The sequence below is a fragment of the Scheffersomyces coipomensis genome, assembly GCF_036884675.1.
Source record: "Scheffersomyces coipomensis strain NRRL Y-17651 chromosome Unknown DFJ63scaffold_3, whole genome shotgun sequence".
Classification (NCBI taxonomy): Eukaryota; Fungi; Ascomycota; class Pichiomycetes; order Serinales; family Debaryomycetaceae; genus Scheffersomyces; species Scheffersomyces coipomensis.
This window is the reverse complement of record NW_027042894.1, coordinates 1,564,876-1,583,433: the sequence shown is the minus strand read 5'-3', so window position 1 is coordinate 1,583,433 and position 18,558 is coordinate 1,564,876. Positions and strand designations below refer to the sequence as shown.

Below are 18,558 nucleotides of genomic sequence, written 5' to 3'. Positions count from 1 at the left end.
TTAGCTATCTTAATATAATTATTTTTAATTTGCCTTTTTAAAAAACTTATCTTCGAAGAAGAGAAAAAAAATTGTAGGAAGTGTCAAAATTGATCTACAACATTATGCAGTTTTGCATTTTTCCCCACATATAAAATTTTTTGCGCTGTATGATAAAAAATGTCGTTAAGTAGAAAATGAAAAATTACAATCGCATATGTCTTTTTGTTCCCGTAACATGTAATCAGTTACTGCTTCCTGCACATTGGCTTGGCTTGTATTTTTTGCAGTTTAAAAAGGCTCTATTATCAGGATTGTTATCATCTATGTTAATTTTTATAAGGCTATTTTGTAGTTTATTTAACTTAAGTGATTTGATTACCTTCACAACCTGTTTTAATAACTTATTTGAACTACTTGAGCTAACGAACTGATTGAAACTAATTTAAGTCACTTTTTAGTAACAACTTAATCGTAAAATCACCAAGATGATATCAATGTGCAGGACCATCGAAATATTTTATATACACTCAAAAAAATTTTAAATTTTTCAAATTGGTAAGTGATTTACAAATCATATTATACGTATCAAATTGAGTTAATCATGAGTGATAAGAATATTATAGTGGCGAGTAGTGGAGATAATGATGAATTATCCAAGTCTATCAAACTTCCTCATAAAAAAGTTAGAAAACCTCCTCCTTCAGCTGAAGAAATTGAACAATTAAGACAAGCTAAACAACAGATATCAAAACCAGATGGGATGTCAAAAAATGAATGGAAACGTATTCAAAAGCAAAAGAAATGGGAAGAAACTAAAGAAGTATATCGTCAAGTGAAGCGAGAAAAGAAGAAAGCTGCTCGTAAGAGAAAACATGAAGATGTAAGTGATGACGATAATAATTATCATACTGCTAAAAAGGCAGCATTACCAACCTCCCAAATTGAAACTAATGTTAAAATCATATTTGATTGTGAATTTGATGAATTAATGAATCAAAAAGAAATAGTTAGTATGTCAAATCAAATAACCAGAAGTTACTCTGCCATGAGACATTGTCAATATTCATTACCTATTATAATTTCATCATTTAATAAGAGTTTAAAATCAAGATTTGATAATAGTGTTGGTCAATATAAATTATGGAATAAAAGTATTGAATTTAAGACCAATGATACTTTGGAAGAACTTTTAGATAAACAAGATTTATCGAATTATGTTTATCTTACTCCTGATACTGAAGAAGTCATTGAAACCATTGAATCTAATAAAACTTATATAATTGGAGGTATTGTGGATAAAAATAGACATAAACAATTATGTCTTAATAAGGCTAATAAGCTAGGTTTAAAAGTAGGTAAATTGCCTATTGACAAATATATTGAGCTTAATGGTAGACATGTTCTTGCTACATCTCATGTTTATGAATTATGTTGTAAATGGTTTGAGAATAATGGCGATTGGGAAAAAGCTTTCAATGACGTTTTACCACCAAGAAAGAAGATTACTAAAGTTGAAACTGAAAATTCAATTGAACCACAAAAGGAAGCTCAAGATGATAAAGATGAAGAAAATGATGATGAAGAGGAGGAAGAAGACGATGATGATGAAGATAACGATGAAGAGGCTGCAAATGAAGAAAAGTAAGAGCTGATCCCAACCTTATAGAATAGAAATAGTTGTAAATAAATGATCTAAATGCATATATATAAGACTCTTGTGAGTATTGTAATAATCTGGTCTCCACAATGAAATTGTGTAAACCTCTAATATCTGTACCTAGCAGGTAATCTAGTCCAAAGGGGTTCATATTCCTAGATCGGTATTACCACAAAAAAAATTAAGACTGCATATAACGATAACCCGCCATCAAAATTGTAAATATCAAACACGATTCAAACTTGATAAATCTACGTATCTACTGATCAGCAACTTAGAAGTAGAGATCATTATTCAACATGTCAGTGAAGGAAGATTATGACAATCTTGCCAATAAGCTAATTCAAATATATACCAGTGAATATATTAAATTATCAGCCAAGAAAGCTTCATCCAAAGTTCACAATTTCCCACTTCTAGCCTCAATTACTCAATTGCAAGATGCAATGCTGAAATATAGAGAAAATCAAGGCATTGAAGTTGTATTTGAAGTACTTGATTTGGAAACTATATATGCCAATGTCGACCTTAAACAAAAAGAAGCATCAGAATCAAAAGATGATGATGATAAACCACAATTACAATACGATGATTATTTAGTTCAAGAATTACTTCGATATTTTAAACATGATTTCTTTAAATGGGTCAACAAACCGCCTTGTGAAAGTTGCCTGAATATTGATGAATCTACTATACAACCACTTGGTACAGTTGTAGTTCCAGATCATCAGGTGGATGGGAATGGAGCAACTCGTGTTGAAAGATATAAATGTTTAAAATGTAATGCAACTATTGAATTTCCTCGTATTAATAATCCAGTAACTTTATTAATGACTAAGAGAGGAAGGTGTGGCGAATGGGTCAATTGCTTTTTATTAATATTACAAGCATTACTTGGTGGAGATGAAGATCGATTAAGATATGTTTGGAATTATGAAGATCATGTATGGTGTGAATATTATTCATACTCTTTAAAACGTTGGATTCATTTAGATCCTTGTGAAGCAGTATTTGATGAACCTCATTTATATTGTAATAATTGGGGTAAAAAGATGAGTTTTGTGCTAGGGTTCAATGCTACTTATATGATTGATTTAAGTGATAAATATATAACCAAAGATAAACAAATTGAAAAGACAACCATTGTTCCAAACTTAACTTATTTAAAAGACATTATAACAAAAATCAATGCTATAAAACTAGTCAATGAATATCAAAAGTTATCAATTACACATAGAGGCAATAAACTTGAATCGAAAGAAATTTTATTAAAATTATATAATAATACTATACTACCATTAAATCAAGAACTAAAGTCATTACATGAATTACATCAAACACCAACACCAACAACTAATACCACCATACCCCAAGGAAGACAAACAGGAAGTGTCGAATGGACAAAACAAAGGGGTGAAGACGGTGCCTCTTAAGTTTGAATTCCTTTAGAATGACGAAACAATTTTAATCCAATCCATGATACAAAAGACCACCACCAGGCTATCACGTAGATACACCATAAACTTAATATATATTTATCTATGGTTTCAAATACTATCCGTAGTGTCTCATAAATATGAACTGTACTCTGATTGGTTGATAAGGGATAGATGATAAAGCTCCATAATTTGAATATTGTATTTATGGATATGATGAATATTAACCAACTCGCTATGATAATCAAATAACCATAGGTTGAAATCAAGTCATAATCTTCTATATCTTCATTTTCATCCTCTTCTCTATTTGGTAGTCGGATTAACGGTAATGGATCTGAGAATTCCATTCAGCAGCTGGTTGAAACAGTTGATCAAACAATGAATTATGTGTTAACAATTTTTAAATCAGTTTTCATTTTTCGTGTGGTTTAGCATATCTCATGAATTTTTGTGCGAGCTACCAGTTGGATTGTTCAGACTTTTTTTTTGAGTCTATTAGCAACAGAAATTGTACATAGCCATTGTCCATAGTTAAAAGTTAAAAGTTATAAAATATCTAATTAATTAGGTTATTTTAACCGTTTCAATTTCTCTTCTATCATTCACAAGTGAAATGGTGAAATTTAGACTACTTTACCCACTCCATAAATGAGAAATTGTATTCAATAATATCACTCCCAATTCACTAAAACAAGAGTAAAAAGGCATAACTTTGATTAGATTCATTGTAGAAACTTATGCTTCTTAGAATCTACCCATCTCTTTATATTTTTCTACTTTTATTAGTTAAGTTAACTGGATTATCTTCCTTTATTATTAATTTTCGCAAGAAATACCAAATCAAACTATTTTTTCTTCAATATGGTAGCACCTGGTTTTTCAAAAATATTAGAAAATCAACAAAATCACAACCATGAAAGATATAAAACTACTTCAAACTAGGCTAGAGTAGAAGAAAAACAAATAAACTAAATTATACAATCAATAACTAGTAAATACTAGCCAAGTTGATGGAAAAATTTAAAAATAAAATTTTCTTAGAATTCAACTTGTTAAATATTACATTCACATTTTTTTCAAATATGAAATGGTCCCTTGGCCCAGTTGGTTAAGGCGTGGTGCTAATAACGCCAAGATCAGCAGTTCGATCCTGCTAGGGACCATTTTCTCCCAAATTTCACAGGGCGTGTGGCGTAGTTGGTAGCGCGTTCGCTTAGCATGCGAAAGGTCTCGGGTTCGACTCCTGACTCGTCCATAATTTCTTTTTTTTGCAACAATTTTTTATTTTTTTTTGCTGATCGTTGTTTAAAACTGAAAAATATGCCCTCATTTTAAATATCCATAATTTGACCAAAAGTTGATCAATTTCTATTTTTAAAGTTTATATGATTAGATAATTAATATATCTATTTGGAAAGAGCAAACATATATCAAAAAAGTAAAAAATAATGGACGAGTCAGGAGTCGAACCCGAGACCTTTCGCATGCTAAGCGAACGCGCTACCAACTACGCCACACGCCCTGTTATATGAATTTGTCGATTGAATTTGAGTTCCGCATGATATCAAAATATAACGTTCAAATTGAGGTCTAAAATTTTTTAGATCCAGCCTCTTCACTCTATTTAAAATATGACTCTCTATACAACTACAAGAACTCCTCCTACTTCTCAAGTCTATTCAAAGGACAGAAATCATTATTAAAAGTTTAGTTGATGAATTTGAGAAGAAAGACAGATTAGACATAGGTATTTCAAAGTTTACATATTTTTGTGATTTTTGTAAAAATGGACAGATAAGTTCAGTTATTATGCTTATAGGAATACTTGTCCTGTTTTTGGTTTTCATGTCATGGATCTAATCTGATCTGTAATAGGTTTCGAAACAATGGTTAATTACGGTTGAACTTGAAGAAAACGAGTGCTATAAAGTTGTCTGTATATTTTTTTCTACCAATAATAAATTTTATTCTACTTAGATAAAACTATTATGTATTTAAAGTTATAAATTAGTCAAAAGATACGTTATCAAAGAGTAAACAAATACAGTAATATTCTCACTATTGACTTATCAGCCTATGTACTTTTCTTAAAATGAAGACAGTAAACTAAGACAAAATAAAGCAAATAAAGGCCATAAACAATCACCCTAAAAAAAAAAATCGGCACACAATAACTACAGTGAGGATATAATAGATCATCTCCTGTGTTTGGAAATGTTATTCTGGTTTTAACATAAGCATAGTTTTTGGTAATATGTTGAATGCTTGTTGACATGTGAGCTAAGTCAACTGAATTCGAATGTGATGATGCTGCACCGGCCCCAAGAACGTAATGATCGGACATCGTAATAGTGGGAGATTATTTAATTAACTAGTTGATAGTAAGAGAAACTTTTAGATTTAAATTGTGTGATCAAAATTATGATTATAAATAATATTTAAGATTGTAGCATAATAAAAACTTTCGCAGCATATTTAAGAACTGTAAATTCCTTTTGAGAAATTTAATTTAAGGATATTCATTACACACAAAATGGCAACACCTCCAACATATGATTCTTCAGAGAGAAGTTGTAGAGATACAGGAATTGAAATGCAGAATTTAAGCAGGTCAGGAACTATTTCCAAAGGACAACAAGATGAACTCCTGTTACTCCTCATGTCTATTCAAAAGACACTAAACAGTTTTGAAAGGTTAAATGATGAAATTAAGAACCAAGACAGATCAGGCAAAGATATTTCAAAGTTTGATTTTGCTTGTGATCAATGTCGAAGTGCAAGTACAAGCTTATTTATTTTGTTTTTAGGACTGATTGTGATTTTTTCGATCTCCATGAAAGTAATAAGTATTAATCGGTAAGTTATTTGATATTAAACCTGTGAATCATTACATTGGATAACTTTGTTTCACCAAATTTTTAAGTTAATAGCCTTTGACATTAGATGGAATAACATTCATCTTTCAATTAGATATAATATATATTATGTTTTCAAACTTTTGTTATTAAACAACCAACAAGGATAGTAGTATTCTGTCAAATAGACTTGAAGAAGCCCCTCATTATTTTACTCACTCTATTTTTTGTGGTAAAAATACACTACTTCATAAACACTATAGATTTTAGATCTAGAAAAATAAGCAAAGAGGCAACTACTAATCCCTTTATGAATTGAAATAGCAACGATTAATCAGATCACTGATGGGATGATTGGTAGGTTGACTGATAAAATGATCAATTGATCGATATAAACATTATATCATTATATATATTCAGAACTTTGGACAGATTATTTTCAATATGTAAATGAGATTAAATATCTGATTCTGATCCACTTTTCAAGTGGTGTAATAAATGTGACCACTCTTCAATAAAGAACATCAATCTTACAAGGTTACTTCAAGTATTCAATATAATCGGTTTTCATGTTTCATTGTAATTATTTACCTAACACTTTATTATTTGGCGCTTAGTAAATCTGTAGATTTAGTAGTAATCTCAATTTTTATAAAAATTTTGTGCCAGTGCTGCCAAACTTGATTTTAAGTTTATCCCTTTCTTATCTCTTTATTGTCCTAATCAATCTAATTTAAGAATGCTTCGTTCTTCAACTACTGATATTCAACCACAACCAGATCAAGAACAACAAGATATCACTGACATGGATAGATTTGATCTTTTATTTCAATCATTTCAAAGGGAACAGGAACAGGAACAGGAACAGGAACAGGAACAGGAACAGGAACAGGAACAGGAACAGGAACAGGAACAGGAACAGGAACAGGAACAGGAAAAGGAAAAGAAAGATGATGAAGACAAAACAGAAGGTGTGAATTGGAAGGATTGGGATGGTTGGAAGGATGTATTTCATTGGCAAATGATAAACAATGAAGATAAGTTTCATATGAATTTTTGGTTCTTTTTATTCATTAATGGCGTGCTTCTTGGTTTGGTGCTTGGTTTAGGAGTTCCTACTCTAAATCATAGATTAGATGAAAACTTAGCAAGTAGACCATCAAATTCAACAACAACAAATCTCATGAGTAATTCAAATTCAATCCAGCAAAATTTTAGCAATGATACCTCTGTTACAACTACTTTCTCAAATTCGACAACCATTGTAATTCCCGATAAAAGTCCAGTTAGTGACTATTCACGCCTTTATGGTTCAAGTTCAATTGCCAATGGTGTAATTATGTTGTTATCAGGATTGTACATATGTGCAACATGGAGAGATATTTTTCAATATAGAAATGGCTTCGGATGCCATTCACATCCTCTTATCCGTGCAGTTGTGTTGTTTGTTTTAAGTGCCTTTTACTTTTCTGTTTCAACTTTTCAAATTCCGGTTGAAATGGTGGCCAATTGGAAATTTCCAATTAAATAAAAAATTCTATCATAATTTCTGCTACTACTACTACTAATTTTTATGCTTCCAAAAATCCAGATGATAAATCGTTTTTGTTTTAAAAATGAATCATTAAAATCTACATTTACTTCTGATCTTACTCCTCTGGAGATGTTAATTCCAAAAAAATGAATATATATGAAAACCTTTCGTGTATATAAAATTATAAATGATAATAATGGTATGGCGTTATATCATATACTTGTTGTTGAAAAGTATTGTTCATCACATAAATTTGGAATTTTGCAATTATCATATTTTGCAATTTTTATTGGGAATGAGACTACACTATTATATTTTGTAACACAAAATTTCGCTTATAGATTAATATACAAAATGTCTTTTCATATAGAAACTCAATTATTAAAATTTTGAATGCCAAGCTTTAATGAAAGTTATCAAATTTATTTATTTATTTATATGTGCGAATTTGACATTAAAAATAATATACATATGAGAGAAAGAATATTATAAATGAAAGGAGACAGTGGAAAACCATTACTAAAACTATAACTATAACTATATAAATACCCAATTGTAAACTGCTTAAATAACAACCTTATCAGCTAATTTCTTCTTATAGTCTAAGATAGAACCTTCCCATCTGGTAGCGGTTTTATCTTCAATAACGAAAATGTCTTTAGCAACTTTATCTAATAATCTGAAATCATGGGAGACGACAACAACACCTCCATTAAAGTCATTAATGGCATCAGCTAAAGAATCAATGGTAGATAAATCTAAACCATTTGTAGGTTCATCCAATAAAATCAAGTTTGGAGCTTCAATAGCTAATAATGCAAAAACAACTCTTGATCTTTGACCTTCTGATAAAGTGGCCATTTGGGAAGTTTGACCTTCACCAGTTAAACCATAACGACCTAATTGAGATCTCCAATATTGATAATCTTGAGAAATATGGGAGAATTTATCACGGACGAAATCTAATGGAGTTTTAGTTAAATCTAATTGATCAGCTGAATGTTGTGAATAAACACCTAATTTAATATGAGTATGTTTAATAACTCTACCAGTTTGAGGTTCTAATTGACCTTGGAATAATTTTAATAAAGTAGATTTACCAACCCCATTTGGACCAACTAAGGCCACTCTTGAATCCATATCGATACCAATATCTAAATGTTCATATAAGTTATCTTCTGGTTTACCGGAATAAGAGAATGACATATCATCAAAAGCCAAAACTGGAGGAGGTAATTTTTCAACTTCAGGGAATCTAAAAGTGAAAACTTTATCAGGTATAACTGGTTGAATTAAACCATCAGCTTCCATTTTATCTAAAATCTTTTGTCTTGATTTAGCTTGTTTGACTAAATTAGCATAAGTACCGGCAGATGCAATGAACTTTTTAATATGAACAATTTCTTCTTGTTGTTTAGCATATTGTTTCATTTGATTGGTTTCTAATTCTGATCTAGTTTTAACGTAGGAATCGTAATTACCACCAAAGAACATCAATTGCTTTTGTCTCATATCAATCATATTTGAACAAACACCATTTAAGAAATCTTGAGAATGAGAAACTAAGATTAAAATTCTATCAAATCTCTTTAAATATTCTTCTAACCAAACACAGGCAGCTAAATCCAAATGGGCAGTTGGATCATCTAATAATAATAATGTTGGTTTAACGAATAATGCTTTAGCTAAAGCAACTCTCATTCTCCAACCCCCTGACATATCTTTAGTTTGTTTTTTAATAGTAATTGGATTAAAACCTAAACCGGTTAAGATAACAGCAGCTCTAGCTTCAAAAGTAGATGGATCCATTTCATCGATTTTTTCATATAATGGTTCTAAAGATGGAGATTCAGGACCTTCTTGAATAATGATATCTTCAACTAAATCTTCTAATCTTTTCATTTCATGTTCAGCTTCTCTAACCACATATTCTAAAGCAGAGAATGAAGTTGGTTCAGCTGGTTCATTTAATAAATAAATATCAATATGTTCTGGAATTGGATATTCTCTAGCAGCAAGAGATTTTAAGAAAGTTGATTTACCACAACCATTTTCTCCTAATAAACCATATCTACGACCATAATTTAATTCAAAAATACAATCTTGTAATAAAACTTTCCCATGGAACAATAAGGAAACAGAAGAAAGCTTGATATCTCTGGAAGTCTTCAATGATTCTAAAACACCAGTGGTGACTCTATCAGAAAGACCATATTCATCTTGTTGTAATTTTAATTTAGCAATTTGAGCTTCAGCATCATCAACTTCATCTTCTTCAGCATCTTTGGCAGCTTGCTTCTTGGTCTTTTTGGTGGTTTTACCAGAGGCTTCTTTCTTGGCCTCTCTTTCCAAACGCTTTTGTTCTCTCTTAGCCTTAGAAGCAGATACAGACATGTTGGCAATTTCTAATTATTGAATAGTCCTATCAAAAAGGTTCCATTCGTAACTAGAAGATTCCATTTTGAAAAACTTTTTTTTATTTTATGTTAAGACGCATCACCAAAACACGTGATGAAACTGATCAGATTATATACAGGATATTCGATCTTGTATCTCCCCCTTCTGACCGCTAATGTAGATTTTAATCAATTGATTTCCTTAATTCGAATTGAAGAAACAGATGGAAATCATGTAAAATAGATAGCATAGATCACTCAAATCATCATGTTCATTTCCGTACAAAATTTTGATCCGTTTCGTCGTCCCTTCCCTTTCCTCCCCTCCTCCTGTCTTGGCTGTAAATAATTTTGTGAGTGGCGAGGGCAAACGCTCAAAAGATTTTTAGGCAGCAGCACTCAAAACTTATATATAGTTAGATACTTTCCTATGGTATAACCAGATCCTTTTTGCTGTATTCAATTGATTTATATAGTCAATTGGTAGAGGAATGGGTCAATCAAGTAATGACGAAGGGTACTCCCCTCGTGACATGCTTGCACCAATTCCAATCAAAGCTCATCCTGATAAGAGAGCAAAGTCTCCCCTCCAATTTAGTAATTTTGAGTCTGAAGTTGCATTGAGATCTTTCACTCCATCAACAGTTCAGAATTTAAAATTTAGAAATGCTCATAGAAGACCTTCATATAGTACTATCGAAGTAAGTAGAGAATCAGGTTATAACCTTGATTTCCCTGATGATGATGATGAAGTTGAAAAAGTTCAATTGGACCCCACATCTCGATTTTTTGCAAGATCAAGAAAGAGAACTTTGAATTTACCTAAATTATTACCTTATAAGACAGAAAGTCGGAAAGATCAAGCCAAGTTCTTAAGTCATATCGTATCTCATTTATATATTGCTATTAAGACTCTTGATCTAAGAGGATTTTTACCAGTTAGTGCTAAAGATTTAGCTGCTCTTAAAAATGAAAGTGGTTTATCCGATATTGATTTAGCCTTGGAAACTAACTTATTTGAATTAGGTAGTGAGGATCATGGATATGAAGATGATGATCTTTCAGCCAATGAGACTGAAAGTGAAAACGAAGAAGATGATCAAGAAGATGCGGGAGCGGATCTGACCGATAATGTTCATCAATATAAAAAATCTCCTAAATCAGCTGCTGTGGTAGGAGTAAGAACTTGGACTCAAGAATTATTAGTATGGATAAGTATGAAATATGACATGCCCATCAAATTGAAAATTTGCCTTACTAGAGTTTATTATGCTCTTTGTCTTTCAAGAGGTCAACATCTTAATTTAAAGTTATACGTTCGTTTGTTGAATGAATTAACAAAGGATAAACCTTTGTTAAAGGAACAAGGTTTAGTATTAGACTGGAAGCCATTAGCTGAAGAGTTTGTTTACTTATTCCATCCCGTTGATGCAGCAGCAAAAAGATTTGAAACAAAAGATACAAAACAATTACTTCCCATTATCTCAGCGGTTTCATACTTTTTTGATAAATCTGATCTCCCGGAAATATACTCAAAGTTATCTGCTCATTTCAATCCTGCTAGTGCAAATCTTGTGGTATCATCTTTTGGATTATTACCAGTCAATTTCACAGCTGGTGGTGTGGATGATCCTAATGATATTCGTCATTATTTATCTTCACTCTTCTATATGTGGTTAAATCTTGGACGATCAGCCAGTTTTGAAGAACAAATCACTCATAGATTGGGATATTTTGCTCAAGCCGCATTATCTGAATTAGATAAGAACCCTGAAGCTGCCACATATCTTAATTTAGGTAAATTCGGTATATTCACTGACGATCAAATGGAGTATGTGGTTAATATTTTATTAAATAGTTTGGGTATAATGGTGGAGAAATATGGATCTATAAAATCAAAATTTTTCCCAGGATTTGCTTTAATTTTAATTTACTCTATAAATCAAAATTCAGGTTTAGGTGAAGTAAGCATCATGAATTATTTAAAGACAATCTTAAATGCTATTGAAAGTTATGTCCATCCTTCAAATTCAGGAGAATGGTCAAGACTGATTTCATTAATGGTTCTTTCCTTCATCAGACAATTCTATGGACGTTATAATATGGAAAGAGAAGAACACAGTGACTTTTACAATATCCCTGAAGAATATAAATTAACAAAAGAAGTGGTTAAAGAATTTGTATCTATCTTCATTCCAATAATTAAAACTGGTATTCAAGCAAAAGACACCACTGTAATGGAAGACTATTTATTAGCATTGCAATATATTACTCATTTAGAACCAGAAATGGTGTTGGAGTTCTTTTTACTTGATATTTATGAATCGATTGAAGGTGTTATTTCCACTCATAGAGTCAACACAGCCATTCAAGAAATTGAAGTGTTAGCCAGATACCTTGTTTCAACTCCAATATATAGAGTACATGTTACAAGATTGATTCTGTTAATCTTACCCGGTTTGGATACAAATGATTTGGATAAGACTTTAGATACCTTAAATTGTATCTCCGCATTTGCAACCTTTGTCCCATTTGAAGATCTTACTCATGGTGATGGTGATCCATCTTTTGCATTTGAATTTACCAATACTCATTTAGAGTATCTTAATCGAAAAGTGTATGGTCAAGATTCAGGAGAATATGAAGCCTTTGAAGTAGATGAAGAAACTGAATTAAGGGCATTAAAATCATCTAGTGCTGCTTTCGTCACTATTATGAAAACTTTATCACAACGTGTGATTGAATTATTAGAAAATCTTACTGATCCTAAACAAAGTGATGGATTAGAGTCTGATTTGGCTCTGGTATTACCTAAACTTTTATACGTCTTAAATGAATCATTATCAGAAGAACTTTTTAAGTCTTTTAGAAGTGACTTCTTTGAATTCGTACTTAATAATCAAATTCATCCTATCGCCAGTATTGCCGCTGAAATTTGTGGTGGGTTAATTAAAAGAAATCCTAAGTCATTCAAGAAATATGCAAGACTATTAATAGATCGAATAAAAGAAGAAATTGAAGAAAATGGAGCTGGTTTGGTAAGAACTGGTGATGAAGTGGTTCCTCGTGATCAAGGATTACATTGGAACTTGTTAATCTTAAATGAATGTGTTGCCAATGCTCACAGTTATGTGGTTGACATTGCTGATGAATTAAATAAACTATCTTTCTTTTTGATGGAACATGTTCGAGGTCCAACTACTTTTGCAAGTTCATATCTTTTACATTCTATGCTTCAATCTGTTACTAAGATTAGATTAAAGGAAAATAGATTAATCGCTCCCGCATACAAAGAAGCTCATGGTATTGATGAGAAATGTTGGGGTGCTTTCCAATTTGATAAAGATAGATTCCTGAAAGAAATCACCACTTTTGATTGGTATATTCCAAGTGAAAAAGAAGTGCTGTTTGCGGTTGAAACATTCACAGACCATGTTACTAAGATCTTGGGGCTTATTCAAGCATTGATTAAAGATCATGATGCGGATATCCATAAAGATGCAAATAGTTCTGTCAAGCGTACAGATGAATTAAGAGTGTACCTTTATTACTTGGGTTATGCTTTAAGTGGTGTTTCCAATCTTTTAGATCCTTCTTTTGAAGAGGATATTCCTAATTTGAATCATCAAACTGAATCGATTCAACAAAGATTATTCTTGCTAAAGAAGATTAGAGAAATGGAAAGTTTAACCAACGGTAAAGAAGAGTTTAATCCTGACAGCATAAATGACAATTTGCAAAGAATAATTGAAAATCTTGGTAATGATGATTTACTTACTTATATGGTTGATCCTGAAGTTGTAAATGATTTAATACTGAATGACGTTGATGATCATGATGATAACAATAACAACAGAAGTAGTGATCAACTTCCTCTGATATCTATACAGTCTGACAATGGGAAGCGTGATAATGGGAATGATAGCTCATATAATGTTCGTGAACATATATTTGCAGCCATGTCTAAATCGGAATCTCTTGCTCCATCGGTGGATGAATCTTTAAGAGCAACTCCACAAATCGAAGGAATAGATATGTCAAGTATGAATCCTGCTATTACGTTCAGAGAAAGACAATTGTATACTTCCAATTACTTTTTTGGAGATAGTATGGAACAAAGAAAAGCAAATCCATTATATTTAAGATTACATAAAACTTATAGACTTGTTGGTAAGAGTTTACATCTTATTAGTAAATTTTTAATGAAGAATTTCCCTGATAATCCAAAGGTTTTCAAACATTTCCTTTTAGTGTTAAACTTTTGGTTTGCTGATGTTGGAAGAGAAAGATTACTTGGTGATACTCAAGCTAACATTCATTATGAATATCTTTCTCACTTACAACAAATCAATGGATTACGTAAAACTTTCACCAGATTAACTGTTGGTGCCAGATTAGAGAAATATCATAATATTCGTGTTGCATTACATGCCACTTCGAGAACTCAAACTGATTTGGATAAATTATTAATTGAGGATGCTGTTAAATTGGCGGTATCTACTTATACTGCAATTGCTCGTCCTGCCCAATCACTTTTAGTAGATGTTATGAAAAGGGTTAATGGATCTTATACGACTATCATTAAATCATCATTCAAATACCTTTCAAAATCATTAGAAAAAGATAATGCACATCAAATCAAGAGTGGATTAAGTATTTTCTCACTTAGAAAGGTTAAAGCCAGAATTCAAAATGATTTCTACCATGTGGAAAAATATATTGAATTATTGCACCGTTGTTTAGATGTTGATAATATTGAAGTTTACACTATAGCCCAAAGTTTATTTAAGGGGGTTTATAGAAATATTGCTCCTCCATCCGATATTTGTATCATTGACTTGAAAGAAATTGATTCTATTAGACCACCAGATGAATTCATTGATCTTGAAATTAAAGCGGTTACATTAGCTAAGGAAAGGAAAAGAAAAGTCTTAATGAATAAGATTCATGATGTTGAAGAAAGTGTTTTAGTTCATGAAAAGACCAATTCACATTGGAAGACTACATCTCTTAATTTAACTTTATTAATCAATATTCAAATGCATTTGGTGATCCCTACCAGTAATGATGTTTTCCAATTATTAGCCAAGACTGCATCAAATGATCATCCAGTGTTATCTCGTCTTGCCTTAAAAGGTATTACAAGAATGGTGAGTAAATTATGTCTTTTGGATAGTGTAAAGTATAATATCGAGGATGGTTATAGGAACGACTTTCAATTTAAAGGATTTAAATTTATTGATACTAAACCACAAGAGGGTAAATCTTTTAGAGAAATATTTAAACAAAAATTTGCCAATATTGAAAGTCCTGAATTCTTTATTGATCAAAAAGATGCCCCAGGTTGGTTATATTGGGGTGATAAATTACAAGTATCCATAAGTAGTCCAATCACACAATTATCATTATCAGCTACTGATGAACTGTCATTAAGAGCATTTGGTGGTTGTGTATCTAAAGAATGGGTAAAGAATATTGTTAAATTATGGATCAATGATAATGATGTTACAGTGGCATTTCAATCTACAGATGTTTACATTACAGCTGATTTACTTCATTTAATTTCAAGTGGATATATTCAAGATTTCACTTTAGGTGATTTGATAAGTATTATTGATGAAGTTTATGATAGTGAAGATAAGAGTACTCATATAGTTGTTTGTGAATTATTTGCCGGTATGTTGATGGCATCTAAATATATTAATGCAGAAATTGCTCAACAACGTGATGAATTCATTTCCCAATTTTTGAATAAGATTTTCAATCAAGATTTATCTCAAGATAATAAATACATTTGGCATACATTTGCATGGTGGATACCTTCCCATATTGATGTGAGAAGATTCCCCGTGGTGATGAAAGAAATTACTAATTTTAAATTAGATATTAATTCTGATTCTTCGTTTAAAGAATCAACAAGATTAAGTTTTGTTAGAGCATATGCTACTACGTTAAACACTGATTTATCAAATCCTGAAGAATTATTAGACTTATGTTTGAATAATATGAATCATAGATATCAAGCAGTTCGAAATCAAATTGGAGCTTTATTAGCTGTGTTATCCTTAATCAAAGTGACTGAATCAGTAGCTAATAGTGAAGAATTTGTCCAAAAATGTAATAATGAAGAAGGATTAAATTTCTATGACTTTAAATATAAGATTGAAGGAATGGTAAGTCAAATCTTTGAACAAAATAATACTTGGAAATTACAAGTGGAAGATTTATCCCCTCAAGAAGTGATTAAATCAGATTATTTTTATAGTTCAACTACAATTTTAACGTGGTTAAAACAAATCTTAAGTCCAAGTTCATCAATATTATTTCAATCTTTTATTTCCAAATATATTATGCCATTTTTATTAGATTTACTTAATAAGAAAGAAGTTTGTCAATTAGGTAATGTTAATCCTACTGGTGTATTAAGAAAGATTGGACAATTGAGTTATTCCAAAGATCATCTTGATGAAATCATCCTTATGATTAAAGGGTATAGTAAAGATAAGAAATTAAAAGTTCATTCTATATTATTAATGGGATTATTTACGGAAATGTTTTATTTTAAGAATTTTTTTAAATTTACTAAAATTCAAAGACATGAAATTTTCAATATAACTTATTCACTGTTATTTAATGAACATAATGAAGTTCGAGAAACTGGATCAAGAACATTTGCTGGATTAGTTCATATGTCACCACCGGATGAAATTGAATCAATTATAAATACTTATACTAAATTATTTATAAAAGATTTAGAACGAATCAGAAGAAAGAATAAAGATCATCATTTCAATAATGAAGATAATATTAAATTACATGGTGTGACATTAGGGTTAGGAGCTTTAATTCATGCTTTTTCATTTGCATCACCCCCACCAAAATGGGTTCCTCAAATCTTAACTATTTTAGCTAATAAATGTTGTGGAATTCCTGGTCTTGTCGGTAGAACTGCCAAGGAAGCCTTAAGTAAATTCAAAAAGGATAGACAAGATACATGGCATATTGATAGTAAAGTATTTAATGAAGAGCAAATCCAAGATTTAGAAGGAGTATTATGGAGAAGTTATTTCATTTAATTACAAATACATTTTGTTTTATAGATGGATGTGTATACATTTTTTTATATATATATATATTACGGAAAAATATACTACTACTACTACTACTACTAATAATAATAATAAATGACGAATTAAAAAAGGGTTTATGGAATATTTATAATCTCTTGTAAGAAATCAGAATATTTTATATTGGCAACTCCTACCATTCCTTTATCATATTTTTTAAAAATATCGGTTAAAGTACTTAAATATGCCAATAATTCAATAAATGAATCGAATTTCAATTTCCCAATGAGATTACTGGAATTATTATAATCAAATTGATTAATTTCTTTATAACTGAATCGGGTAAAGATATTCAATATCAAATCGATATTCAACTTATAACCAATCTTCAATAAGATCTCTTGAAATTCTCCAAATGTGATATCTCCACTATTATCGACATCAGCTTGTTTGAATAATTTTCGATAATCATGAATATACTTCCATAATGAACAAAACTGTTCAAATGTCAAACTAGCACTATTGATATTAATATGATGTTGAGAAGTACTAGAGTTGGTAGTGGGGGAACTTGACGCACTTCCCTTTTGATTAAATAATTTAATTAATAATACAACGGTATGATCATTGAATTTAGTATTATCAAGATTACTTAATAATGCCGTTAATTCACGAGCAGAGATTCTTCCACTTCGATTCGTGTCTGTTCTTTCGAATAATGCTCGTAATTCATCTTTCAGTATCTTTGATGATGATGGTTCACCTAGAGATTCTTTTGATCTATTATTTTTAGCGTATTGCGATTGTTGTTGTTGACGTGTATCGGGAGGTGGTTTCCTTGAAGATGAAGGGGCTGCACCGGAATGTTGTTGTTTCTGTTGTTGTTGGGGAGGTGGCTGTGAATATTCTTGAGAATGATATCTTTGTTGTTGTTCGGGATGGGTTGGTGGCGGTGGAGGTTGAGTGAATTGTTGTGGGGGTGGAGCAACTTGTTGAGGAGCAGGAGGAACATAGTATTGAGGGTTTGGTTGACGGGGATATTGAGTTGGAGGAGGTTGTGGTTGTGGTTGAGGTGGTTGTTGAACTTGATACTGAGGTTGTTGTACTTGATATTGAGGTTGAGGTTGATAATATTGTTGTTGAGGCGGAGGAGGTTGTGGAGAATATTGAGGTTGAACTTGGTATTGAGGTTGAGGTGGAGGTGGAGCCTGCTGTGGTTGATAACCATAAGAAGGGTTAGCTTTAGGAGCTGCAGGTCGATAAACCACATTCCCATTAGCATTGGCACTTCCATTATATTGTTGTTGTTGTTGTTGTGGTTGAGATTGATGATGATGTTGACCTGATGAAGAAGAAGTATTCCTTATCTTTGGACTATTCTTTTTAGGTTGATCCATCCTATAAGCCGCTTGTTGCGGTGTAGGATACATTGGTAAATCATTTATCGGCATATTGAAATGGTATGGTATGATATCTATGAAATAAGTTTGATAGGTGAATGCAATCAATCAATCCCCAGTTTAAGAATAATAACAATAATAAGAATAAGCAGAATAAATAAGTGGATCAACGACCGTATCGAACTATGAGCGATCCCTTGTTTCTATTCTCTCCAATCAGTATGATCT

At 31.3% G+C, this 18,558-nt stretch overlaps 7 protein-coding genes and 3 non-coding genes across 10 annotated transcripts; 7 read left to right on the top strand and 3 right to left on the bottom strand. All coding sequences in view use genetic code 12, as the record gives it.

Moving 5' to 3' along the window:
- Positions 1–742: 742 nt before the first annotated feature.
- On the top strand, positions 743–1,627 carry DFJ63DRAFT_322643 (tRNA (guanine(9)-N(1))-methyltransferase; the record flags this gene model as incomplete). The annotated part of the gene is made up of 1 exon (XM_064907447.1): positions 743–1,627. The coding sequence occupies one exon, from the start codon at positions 743–745 to the stop codon at positions 1,625–1,627; it is 885 nt and encodes a 294-aa protein (XP_064762891.1).
- Positions 1,628–1,938: 311 nt separating this feature from the next.
- Positions 1,939–3,072, top strand: DFJ63DRAFT_335092 (peptide-N4-(N-acetyl-beta-glucosaminyl)asparagine amidase; the record flags this gene model as incomplete). Its single annotated transcript, XM_064908157.1, has 1 exon — positions 1,939–3,072. One exon carries the CDS (start codon positions 1,939–1,941, stop codon positions 3,070–3,072), a length of 1,134 nt encoding a protein of 377 aa, XP_064762890.1.
- A 1,095-nt stretch (positions 3,073–4,167) lies between these two features.
- DFJ63DRAFT_t73 lies at positions 4,168–4,241 on the top strand. The gene has a single exon. It is a non-coding gene; the product is annotated as a tRNA-Ile (tRNA).
- A 19-nt stretch (positions 4,242–4,260) lies between these two features.
- On the top strand, positions 4,261–4,333 carry DFJ63DRAFT_t74. Its single transcript has one exon. It is a non-coding gene; the product is annotated as a tRNA-Ala (tRNA).
- Positions 4,334–4,527: 194 nt separating this feature from the next.
- Positions 4,528–4,600, bottom strand: DFJ63DRAFT_t70. The gene has a single exon. It is a non-coding gene; the product is annotated as a tRNA-Ala (tRNA).
- A 1,011-nt stretch (positions 4,601–5,611) lies between these two features.
- On the top strand, positions 5,612–5,938 carry DFJ63DRAFT_312871 (uncharacterized protein; the record flags this gene model as incomplete). Its single annotated transcript, XM_064906062.1, has 1 exon — positions 5,612–5,938. The coding sequence occupies one exon, from the start codon at positions 5,612–5,614 to the stop codon at positions 5,936–5,938; it is 327 nt and encodes a 108-aa protein (XP_064762889.1).
- Positions 5,939–6,846: 908 nt separating this feature from the next.
- DFJ63DRAFT_318641 (uncharacterized protein) lies at positions 6,847–7,859 on the top strand (the record flags this gene model as incomplete). Its single annotated transcript, XM_064906968.1, has 1 exon — positions 6,847–7,859. A coding segment is annotated over exon 1 (506 nt), but the record flags the coding sequence as incomplete, so codon positions are not given.
- A 136-nt stretch (positions 7,860–7,995) lies between these two features.
- KRE30 (ATP-binding cassette family ATPase) lies at positions 7,996–10,108 on the bottom strand. Its single transcript, XM_064903320.1, has one exon. The coding sequence runs from the start codon at positions 9,859–9,861 to the stop codon at positions 8,032–8,034; it is 1,830 nt and encodes a 609-aa protein (XP_064762887.1). The 5' UTR covers positions 9,862–10,108; the 3' UTR covers positions 7,996–8,031.
- On the top strand, positions 9,914–17,003 carry BLM3 (Blm3p). Its single transcript, XM_064903323.1, has one exon. The coding sequence runs from the start codon at positions 10,355–10,357 to the stop codon at positions 16,937–16,939; it is 6,585 nt and encodes a 2,194-aa protein (XP_064762886.1). The 5' UTR covers positions 9,914–10,354; the 3' UTR covers positions 16,940–17,003.
- Positions 17,004–17,067: 64 nt separating this feature from the next.
- Positions 17,068–18,381, bottom strand: DFJ63DRAFT_335088 (uncharacterized protein; the record flags this gene model as incomplete). Its single annotated transcript, XM_064908156.1, has 1 exon — positions 17,068–18,381. One exon carries the CDS (start codon positions 18,379–18,381, stop codon positions 17,068–17,070), a length of 1,314 nt encoding a protein of 437 aa, XP_064762885.1.
- Between the last annotated feature and the right edge of the window lie 177 nt (positions 18,382–18,558).